We start from the raw sequence: 12,218 nt of genomic DNA, 5'->3' as shown, positions 1-12,218 counted from the left end.
AGGTCCTATGTTGAAGGTAACTGCACGACAAATATTGTAACCTGTACTATTGTAATTTTGCTGCATAGAATTTAAATGATAAAAACATTAAAGAAAACTATAAATCTGTGTTAATGGGGGGATAATATATGAAGAGGTAACTTGTGACATCAATAACATAAAGTGGGGGAGTGGAATTGTAAAGGAATAGAGATTTTATAGGCAATTGAAGTGAAGTTGCTATCAGTTTAAAATACAATGCTATAACTCTAAGATGTTTTATGTAACTTCAACCACAGAGAAAATACATCTAGAATATACTTAAAGGAAATGAGAAGGGATTCAAATATCTCATTACAAAAAATTTAACAAAACACAAATGAAGGCAGTGAGAGAGGAAAAGAGGGACAAAAATGCTCCAAGACATAGAGAAAACAATGAACATAATGACAATAGTAAATTCTTTCCTATCAGTAATTACTTTAAATGTAAATGGATTAATTTCTTCAATCAAAAAACATAGATTGACTAAATGGACTAAAAAAGTAGGATCCAATTGCGCACTTTCTATAACAGGTTCACTTTAGATCTAAAGACATGCATGGGCTGACAGTGAGAGATCAGAAAAAGATATTCCATGCAAATGGTAACCAAAAGAGAGCAGGAGTGGTTATAATAATAGCAGATAAAATGAACTTTAAATCAAACACTGTTGCAAGAGACAAAGACAGACATTATATAATGATAAAAAGTGTTGATTCACCAAGAAGATATAACAATTATAAATATTTAGTCACGAAACTTCAGAGTTTCTAAATATATGAAACATATTTTGAATGAATTGAAGGGAGAAATAGATAACAAAACAATAACAGTAGGAGACTTCAACTTTCAATAGTGGAGAGAACAACAAGGCAGAAGATCAGTAAGGAAATAGAAAACTTGAAAAACACTATAGGTCAATTGGATCTAACAGACACACGCAGAACACTCCACCTAACAACAGCAGATTATACATTTTTTCTCAAGTGCACATGGAACATTCTCCATGAAAGACCACATATTATGTCACAAAACAAGCCTTAACAAATCCAGGAAGATTGAAATCACACAAAGTATGTTTTCTAATCACAATGAAATGAAATTAGAAGTCAACGGCACAAAGAAAATTGGAAAATCCACAAATATGTGGCAAATAAGCAAACACTTAAACAACCAATAGGTAAAGAAGTTATAAGGTGAATTAGAAAATACTTTGAGAGAAATAAAAATGAAAACACAACATACCAAAACTTATGGATGCAGTGAAGAGCAGTGTAAGAGGGATGTTTATGTCTGTAACACATTAAAAAATAAGAAGAATCTCTAATTAAGAACCTATGTTTCACCCCAAAAACTAGAAAAAGAACAACCAAACCCAAGGCTAGCCAAAGGAAGGAAATAATAAAGATTAGAGCAGATATAAACTAAGAGAATAGAAAAACAATAGAAAAAAATCAGTGAAATCTAGAGTTGTCTTCTTGAAAAGAGCAACAAATTTGACAAATCCTTAACTAGATTAACTAAGAATAAAAAAGAAAAGGCTCAAATAACAAAAATTAGAAATGAAAGAGGGAAGTTTACTACCAATGATACTGAGATAAAAGCAATCATAAGAGAAGACTATGAACAATTATACACCAACAAACTGGATAATGTAGAAGAAATAGATTAATTCCTAAAAAAAACAAAAAACCTACTAAGACCTAATCATGATGACAGAAAATATGAACAGACCAATATGTGTAAGGAGATTGAATCAATAATCAAAAACCTTACAACAAAGAAAAGCCCAGGTCCAGATTGATTCAGTGGAGAATTATACAAAACATTTAAGGAATTAACATGAATCCTCCTGAAGCTCTTCCCACAAATTGAAGAAGAGGGAACACTTCTAAACTCAATCTATGAGACCAGCATTACCCTGACAGCAAAGCCAGAAAAAACACCACAAGAAAGAACACTACAGACAAATATCTCTGATGAACATTGAAGCAAAAATTCTCAACAAAATACTATCAAACTGAATTTATCAACACATTAAAAAATCTATATACCACGACCAGGTGAGATTTATTCCTGAAATGCAAGGATGGTTTAATATATGAAAATCAATCAATGTAATATACCATATTAATAAAATGAAGGACAAAAAAATGATCATTTCAATTGATGCAGAAAAAACTCTTGACAAAATTCTACACCCACTCATGATACAAACACTCAACAAACAAGAAATAGAAATGAAATACCTCAATGTAGTAAAGGTCATTTATGAAAAGACCATAGCTAACATTACACTCAACAGTGAAAGACTGAAAGCTTTTCCTCCAGGTCAAGAATAAGGCAAGAATGCCCACTCTCACCACTTCTACTCAACATAATATTAGAAGTACTATCCAGAGCAATTATGCAAGGATAAGAGATAAAAGATATCCAAATAGGAAAAGAAGAACTAAAATTATCGGTTTGTAGACAACATGACCTTTTATGTAGAAAACGCTCATGATTCCACCAAAACAACTGTTAGAACTAATAAACTCAGCAAAGATGCAGAATACAAAAATCAACACAGAAAAATTAGTTGTGTTTCTATACACCAGCAATAAACAGTCCAAAAAGGAAATTAAGAAATCAATTTCAGGGGCCGGCCCGGTGGCGCAAGCGGTTGGGTGCGCGCGCTCCGCTGCGGCGGCCCGGGGTTCGCTGGTTCGGATCCCGGGCGCGCACCGACGCACTGCTTGGTAAGCCATGCTGTGGCGGCGTCCCATATAAAGTGGAGGAAGATGGGCACCGATGTTAGCCCAGGGCCGTCTTCCTCAGCAAAAAAAAAAAAAAGAGGAGGATTGGCGGATGTTAGCTCAGGGCTGATCTCCTCACAAAAAAAAAAAAAAAAAAAAAAAAAAAGAAATCAATTTCAGTTACAATAGCATTAAAAAGAATAAAATACTTAAGAATAATCTAACCAAGGATGTGAAAGACTTGTACACCAAAAACTACAAAACATTTATGAAAGAAATTATAGACATAAATACATGGAAAGACAACATATATTCAAGAATTGGAAGACTTAACATTAAGATGTCCGTGATATCGAAAATGATCTACAGATTCAATGCAATACCTATGCCAAGTGAATTTAGCAAAGTTGCTGCAATGATCTAGAAAATGAAATGAAAGAAAAAGAAAAAAAACTTACCATAGTTCGAAAATGTCATATTTAAAGACTAAAAATATCTGACAAAATTGAAACAAGACCTTTACTCTGAAAACTAAAATGCATAACTGAGAGAAATTAAGTGAAGAGATGTACTATGTTCATGTATCAAAGGCTCAATGCTCTTATGGCAATTTTCTCAAACGGATCTATTGATATACTAAAATCCCAAGCAATATCCTTAAACGTATATTTAAGGAAATTGAGAAGCTGATTCTAATCTGTGGGTGAAAATACATAGGATCTAGAAAACACAAAGCAATATTATAGAAAAAAGGGGGAAGATTCACACCATCAGGTAAGATTTAATATAAAGACTAGAGTGATTAAAACAGTGCTTTGTTAGTAAAATAATAGGAAAATAGAGCAGCAGATTGAAATGGAGGCCCATACATATACAGTCATGTTATTTACCACAGAGACTTCATTACAATCCAGTGGGAAATCAACGGTCTTTTAAATAAAATTTTTATGTCAATGGAGTATCCTTATGGAAGAAAACAAAACTTTACTCCCTAAATTTAAAAATTAATTTTAAATGGATCATACCCCTAAATGTGAACCCCAAAATTTTTAAGCATTTATTTTTAAAAAGGAGAATATTTTCATGACTTTGAGAGAGACAAAGATTTCTTCAAACAGAAATGTCTTTAACCATGTATGAAAAAACTTGACATCATTAAAATTAAGAACCTCTTCTTACTAAAAGACACCAGTAAGAAAGTGAAAACGTAAGCCACCAATGCGATTAGATGATTCAATACAAACATCCAACAAAGAATTTGGTTATACATTATACAGATAATTTGTATAAGTCATAAGAAAATGCACATGACCCAATTAACAATTGAGCAAACAACTTGAATGCGCACTTCATGAGGAAGATTTCCAAATAGCCAATAAACATATGAAAAGTATGTTCAGCATCATTACTTATCTAGAATATTCAAATTAAGCCACAATTAGATACCACTACACACTCAGCAGAATAGGTAAAATATATATATTTTTTAAGATGGATAATAACAAGTGTTGGAGAGGATGTGGAGCACCAGAAACTCTTTTACAACACTGGTGAGGTTGTAAATTAGTACAATCATAATTGAAGAATGTTTGGCAATTTCTTATCAAATTAAAGCTACATTTAGCCTAGAATTGAAAATGTCCACTTTGATATACATACAACAGAAATGAGTGTTATGTTCATCAAAAAACATGTACAGGAATATTCACAGCCCCTTTACTTGTATCTGCCAAAAATGAGAAACCACACAAATGTCCAACAACAGTGCAACATTAAAGTAAATTATGGTATGTTCGTACAATGGCAGCAATAATGCAACTCATTGGCAATAAGAATGTACAAACACTGATAAATAGGAAAAATTTCACAGACATAGTGTCAAATCAAGGTAATCAAACACATACAGAGCATATGTCATATAATCCCAATTATATGAAGACAAAATTAATCAAAGGTGATAGAAGACATAAAAAAGGTTAACTTTTGAAGGTACTGACTGAGGGGGGCATGAGAAAGCCTCCTGAGTTACCATTAATGTTCTATGTCTCCATCTATTAGGAAGTTTACATAAGTAAAAATTCAATCAATTATAAATTTAGGCTAGGGGTAAATATTTCAAATATTTTCATAATGTAATATTCTTGAAGTCTAGAGAACTTCTATATATTAATAATAACATAAACACTCAGTGGTAGAGTGACAACATGAACATGAAATTTTCAGAAGGAAAAATGTATAACTTGTAAAAATCTGACAAAAACATTCATTCACACGGCTGATAAGGCAAATGCAAACTAAGATAACAAACTATCATTTTTACCCATCACATTTGCAAAATTAAAACTAAATAACAATACAGACTGATATTATTCAGTGTTGGAAAGAGTGTGAGACTAATGCCATGTATATTGTTTATGCAAGTGTAAATTAGTACAGCTTTTTTGGGAAGGAAAAAATTGGCAACATTTGCCTCAGGAATTTCACTTTCAGGCCTCTGTCCCTTACTCAATAAGTGTCTAAGGAACTATAAACAAAATTCAAAATTGTTCATAGTGGTGCTATTTGTAATAGTGATAAAATAATAGATGATTTACACACCCATCACTAGAATACTTATTTCATTATAGCATATCCAAGTTTTTAAAATATTATGTATCAGCTAAAAAAGAGCTTCATACAGTACATGGAAATATATCCACGAATCTCTCTCTCCTCTTCCTCTCTTCTTTCTCCCTCCTTCTTTCTCTCTTCTTTCTTCTCTCTCTCTCTCTCTCTCTTTCTCTACTTCCCCATCTCCCAGTGGTATGGAGATGGCAGTGTAAGACAGGGGAGATTTTTATTCTTACTTTACATATTTCTATAATTTGGAAAAATAAAATAAGATAAAATCTAAAGACAAAATTTCTGACTAGAGAAGGCACTCCGTATGGAGAAAGCATTGCAAGCAAAGGTGTACTGTTTTTGACAAGGCACCTGCAGCCAAACTTTGCTTAATGTTTCATTATCCTTCCCATCCACTTCAGTTCTTGGAACACTAACTTCTCAATATAACCCAGCTGAATTATTGCAACTATATCTTTTTTTTTTCTTTTTCCTTTCCATTGTCTTTACCCTCAGATACCATTATCACACTGAAACACACATATTTCTGTGTTCCATAATTCCTGGCAAAATGTTGTGATTAAAATTTTTTAATGATTCCCTTTGTGATTTGACTGTATCTAAATCCCTAAATCTCTAAACATCAAAATTTCTTAACGATGGCCAGTGTAACAAGGAGTTTCCATCCAATTTATTTATCTTCTTGGTTCCATAGTGTCTATGATGGATTCACAGTGTCAGTGTGCCAGGCTTCTGTGACTGCAGGACCTGAGTACCTACACTTTACGGACAGAAGGTACGTAATTTGACTTAAAGCATATTATACTGAAAGACTTTCTTCATGCTCTTGTCATCTGAACTCACTTGCAGATCAGTATTTAATTGTAACTGTGGTAGTTTACAGTAGTATATCATACTGCATATATAATATTATATGAATTATATAAGCAAACATTGTATTTAAAAAAAGATTTTAAGAATACATAACTAGCTAAAGTTAATAGTGTTTGCCTCTTGCTATTAGGAGGATGATTATTTTCTTCATGTTTCTAAATTTCAGCAATAAGCATTCATTAGTTTTGTAATCAGGAAAAAATTTAAAATATGAAAAATTAAATAAATAGTGAAATATTTCTTGCAAAACAAATCTATTGTTAAAAACTTGTTTTTATTAAATCAGAGGTTGTTTAATGTTATACCTAGACAACAAGTATTACTCTTGAAAAAAGTTACATGGATTATAATTAAGGGGAATTTTTACCTAAAGTTTAGTAACTGTAAATAAGTAATAACTAAGTTTCAGAAAAAGAATAAATTCCAAATATTCATTTTTTTCATATAAAAATAAAATAGTAAGTCATAAGACCTGTGGATGTGCATGACTACACAAATTCACAGAGTTTACATGTTTATTATGAATATAATTGGTTCATTGTAGAAAATTAGAAACTATCAATAAGTAAAAAGAAAGTCTCAATTGTCAAAGTCAACATTTATAAATATTTTGTTGTCTTTACCTTTAGTCTAATTGCCTATGTAGTTTAACTTTCCTGGGTATACAGATTTTGTCATATTTTAAATATACTTTTGTGTCTTGTTTTTTTTCCCCTTATTATTTAATCCTTTTCTCAGGTTAATGATTCTTTTTGAAACATCATGTTAACAAAATAATATTTAAATTTTGAGGTTTTTCTTCATATTATTTCTTGATATTTTCAATTGTTAGAGAGCATATAATTAATATAATACTTCTACTTGCACAATTGCCTTAATTAATAAGTGTGCAAAATTTATTGTTTTATTTAAACTAACTTTTATTTAGTTTAAAATTAATTTTATTTTTCAAAACTTTTTTCTTGTTAAATTGCCTAGAAGAAGATATTCAGTTCATAGATTTAGAGGAGGCATAAACTATAAGATAAAGAAAATTCACCAATATCTAACTTTAAATTAGGTCTTAATTCCTCAAAATATCACTCTGCGTGTGGTAGAACTGTAGAATTTGAGTCAATAGCAGCTATCATGAGCCCCCACCATCTTCAATGGACTATCACCCATTTCATCTCATGCAGTAACACCTTTCAGCCATTGCTCATATAAATGGATAAAATACACAAACACACAGACACTCTCTGGATTGCTAATTCTTTTATCTGAGAGTAATAATTTCTTTTACCCAATTTGATAAGATAGTCAAAAGAGAGAGTCACCTGAATGTATGAAGGACCATTTTATCATTATATTTGGGTCATTAAAAGCATAATCTGTGCCCAAATGTTCACAGCTATGACTTAAGATGAATGTATTATAGACAATAATAAGGTGGACAGGCATTTAGGAAACTTAAGTTAGGGTCAATTAACTAGCAATAAGCCCAGAGTGGAATGTGATCCTTCCTCCAGCCGTTTGAACAGGGTAGAGCCCCACAAGAGTTATCTTGATAGAAAGGGGCACAGGCTTATTAAAGCAGCCTAACCACCTACACAGTGTGATATCCTATCCCAAATACAACCTCTATAGACTCTACTGCATGTTCACTGGAATCTTACATTCTACCTTCAAGTTTTACTTTTTTCCTAAAGATTTACATATATCTTATATATATAAATATTTTAATTTTGATATTATATATATATAAATCATTTAATTTTAATTAAAATTTTTAATCTTTATAATATTTTTAAAATATTAACATTTCAGGGAAATGTAACATATGTCTTAAGACTGAATGTGAAAAAGGAGAAGCAAAATACTGACAGATAGAAGAGAGAGATGCACCAAGATGAAGTTAAAGGCCTGGCACCAGGTGACTTCATGCTGCAAAATAATCTTGGCTACTTGATCATTGTCTCAAAGTTGGAGGTTGTTGGTGAATATGTATTCAAGTCAACTAAGGAAAAAATAATTTCCTCCAGCTAATCAATCAGGATGTATCCTAAAGAAAAATATTTCTTTTGACATGAGAAGATTCTTGCATTTTTTTGTGAAATATCTTATCAGGTTTTTTTTTTAACTTTTTTTTTTTTAATTTTTTGTTTATTGCAGTAACATTGGTTTATAACATTGTAAAAATTTCAGGTGTACATCATTGTACTTCTATTTCTGCATAGATTACATCATGTTCACCACCAAAATACTAATTACAACCCATCACCACACACATGTACCGAATTATCCCTTTCACCCTCCTCCCTCCCCCCTTCCCCTCTGGTAACCACCAATCCAATCTCTGTCCCTATGTGTTTGTTTATTGTTGTTATTATCTACTACTTAATGAAGGAAATCATATGGTATTTGGCCTTCTCCCTCTGACTTATTTCACTTTGCATTATACCCTCAATGTCCATCCACGTTGTCACAAATGGCTGGATTTCATCGTTTCTTATGGCTGAGTAGTATTCCATTGTGTATATATACCACATCTTCTTTATCCATTTGTCCCTTGATGGGCACTTAGGTTGCTTCCAAGTCTCATCAGTTTTTAATGTTACTAATGTCCCTTGTTTAATTTCTTTCATCTAGGTGGAGCCAGATCAAATGGACAAAAACCAAACTGAAGTGGTGAGACAATTTGTGCTGGCAGGTTTCTCACAGACACCATATATTGAGGCAGGACTATTTGTACTATTTCTTTTCTTCTATGTGTCTACTTGGGTAGGCAATGTCCTCATCATGGTCACTGTGGCCTCTGATAACTATCTGAATTCATCACCCATGTATTTCCTTCTTGGCAACCTCTCTTTCCTGGACCTATGTTATTCAACAGTAACTACCCCTAAACTTCTGGCTGACTTTCTTGATAACGTAAAGCTCATTCCCTATGACGAATGCATTGTGCAGCTTTTCTTTCTGCATTTTGTAGGGGCAGCTGAAATGTTCCTGCTCACGGTGATGGCCTATGACCGCTATGTTGCAGTTTGTCACCCCCTGCACTATACCACTATCATGAGTCGAGGATTATGCTATGTGTTGGTAGCTGCCTCCTGGATGGGAGGGTTTGTGCACTCTATTGTCCAGACGATTCTCACTATTCGTCTGCCTTTTTGTGGGCCAAACCAGGTGGACAACTTCTTTTGTGATGTCCCCCCTGTCATCAAACTTGCCTGCGTAGACACATTTGTCATTGAATTGCTAATGGTATCTAACAGTGGGTTGATCTCTACCAGCTCCTTTGTGATGTTGGTTTCTTCCTACACCACTATCCTGGTCAAGATTCGCTCCAAGGAGGGAAGGCGAAAGGCACTCTCCACCTGTGGCTCCCACCTCATGGTGGTAACACTCTTTTTTGGACCCTGTATTTTCATCTATGCTCGTCCTTTCTCCACTTTTTCTGTGGACAAGATAGCGTCTGTACTCTACAATGTTATTACACCCATGCTGAATCCCCTCATCTACACACTTCGGAACAAAGAGGTCAAGTCAGCCATCCGGAAGCTGTGGGATAGGAGTGGACTTACTTGGAAAAAGCATGATACATAAGATGTTGAAGTGAGTTTTTGAAAGCAGTAAATCTGAGAATAAAATAATTACTTTTTCACTAAAGAGTTAGGAAATGGTAGTCTAGTTGCTTGGTTTTCTTCCATTAAATCATAATCCTCCTATTTATGGCCTTATAATTAAATTAAACTCAGAAAAATTCCTTTCATACAGAATTGTTCTCTCATCTGCTTCATTTTCTTCTCTGAAGCAAATGCAATTTCTGTTTTTCAATCAATTTATGTTTTTCCACTCTATCCATTTACTTGATCAAATTTTATTCCATCCATTCTTTCTACGTAGTTTGCTACTACATATTGGTACAAACCACCCTTTCCAAACTCTCACCACTATCTTCTCCACCTTGCCACAGGTTTTATTTTCTTCTCAGTTTTAACTTATTCTAACTATATGTCTGCAATGAATTGAATAAGGAATTTATAAATGTTCCTTACTCTCATAAAATATTTAAAAGGATATCAATTAGATAAATTGGAGTAAATAAGATTTATATGACTGTTTAACAACAAACTAATGGGATATATTAGTCATCTTCATCACTTCACCACACTGACTACCATCTAGTAGTATAACTGAGAGAACAATTGCCTAATAATATGAGTTCAAATACCCCTCTTTGAATTACAAGCCAAGTGAATCTAGACAAATCATTGACTTACTGGAGCCCTCGTTTCCTCATCTGTAGCATGCATAGAATGATGCCTACCTCTCAGCTCTTTTGTAAAGGTTAAAAATGAAAATAGATGTGAATGCATCTAGTTTGGTGCCCGTCTCATAACAAGGTTTCACTATTATTTATTCATTAAAGTTGATTTTTTTCAATGACAGAAAGATACAGATGGTGAAATTCTAAACTGGTTGATTTGCCTTAATAAAACAATGGTGTGATCTATTGTAACTAGCTTGTGGAGGACGCTAGAAAGTGTACAGACATGAGTCATGACATTTTCGCCTCAATTATTGGGCACAGTTTATATTACTGTCACTGTTATCATCAAAAAATCCCTCACTGACGCTGGTTGTCCTCAGAGTTATATATATAATTCACAGGCTTACTGAGATTTTATAATCAAAGATAGGAAAATAAAATTGACCTTTAAGTTTTGAACAAACTAGACAAAAATAAAATATAAATCTAAAATACAAATGAATTATGGGGTATTTTCATTTTTACAGCTTTTTTAGTCAGTGAATTATAAAAGTAATTTCAGCAACTAATTTGTGTGACAGAGACAAAAGCCAAAAATGTTAGCTAAATTCATTGAAGACTGAGGTTTTGTCTTTATTATTTTTACATTCCTAACACTTACTTTATAAAATACCTACCATAAAATAAATTACAGACTCAATAAAACCATGTTGAAAAAATGAAGGAGGCTTTTATATTTTCTCTGATTGATGTAATAACGATTAGGGAAAAGATATTTCAGAGCTGTTTTCTTTTCCCATACTTGTAAAGATACAACTTGTAAATTTTTCAGTGGGATGTAGGAAACACTTTGAGAGATGTTACAGAAGCAAGAATTCATTAAATTTTTTTATAGCTCATAACAGGCATCAAAACACTTGTGGATATACCACCACTGTCGTCAGTGAAGTCAGAGAGATATCTCAATACTGAGCAGATAATTTAAAATCCAGTTTATAATATAAACAACTACAAATCATGTGACTTCATCTATAGACAATTGACTGTGGAATCAGATTTTGATTTGATTTTCAGTCGGTACTTTAATATCAATATTACAAACAGAGGAGGTAATTGAGGGTCAAAATTCAACAGAATCGAGGCAATTGACCATAAAGATGTTATCCAGTTGATTTTCCCTAGAAATTAATATAGAGAAGACCTCTATTGCTGCTAGACATTTCCAACTAATCGATGATATATGGAAAAAGTGATATTCAAGAATTTAAAAAACTGTTTAAATTTTGGAGTTAGAGGAGAAGATAAAAGTACATAAGATAAAATTAGTATTCTTAAGAAATGTAAAATACAAAGAAATAGATATAACTGTAAATTCTACAAGATATATGAGAATACGTGTCTAAAGAGAAATATGAATAAAGTTCTCTAGAAATTCTCAAGAAAACAGACATTAAATAAAGATTGCTTCTGTGTATGTAAACAAATACTTAGAAATTGTAAACTGTGCTAGCAAGTTTAAATTGTTTTTTTCTTATCCTTTTCTAAGACTGCTTTTATTTCAATGTAACAGTAAACTCTACGGGAAAAGAAAGGCAGGTTTATAATAAAAGTACTAAGACACAAAGTTAAGAAATTTATCTATGACAACATATCTAATGGTTGATACATTTAAATCCAAAATCCAATATCTAATGCTCATGTTCAAATAAAAT

The 12,218-nt window shown here is 32.5% G+C and overlaps 1 protein-coding gene across 1 annotated transcript; it reads left to right on the top strand.

The window, feature by feature from the left end:
* Positions 1–8,897: 8,897 nt before the first annotated feature.
* LOC131405372 (olfactory receptor 4Q2) lies at positions 8,898–9,839 on the top strand. The gene has a single exon (XM_058540427.1). It carries the CDS (start codon positions 8,898–8,900, stop codon positions 9,837–9,839), a length of 942 nt encoding a protein of 313 aa, XP_058396410.1.
* Positions 9,840–12,218: the final 2,379 nt, after the last annotated feature.

This window comes from Diceros bicornis, chromosome 5, assembly GCF_020826845.1.
Source record: "Diceros bicornis minor isolate mBicDic1 chromosome 5, mDicBic1.mat.cur, whole genome shotgun sequence".
Lineage (NCBI taxonomy): Eukaryota > Metazoa > Chordata > Mammalia > Perissodactyla > Rhinocerotidae > Diceros > Diceros bicornis.
Note: the sequence above shows the minus strand (reverse complement) of the source record. Positions and strands in the feature narration are given on the sequence as shown.

What these genes read in the sequence shown, in the direction of transcription:
- LOC131405372 (XM_058540427.1), top strand. Translation starts at nt 8,898, where the DNA reads ATGGACAAAAACCAAACTGAAGTGGTGAGACAATTTGTGCTGGCAGGT.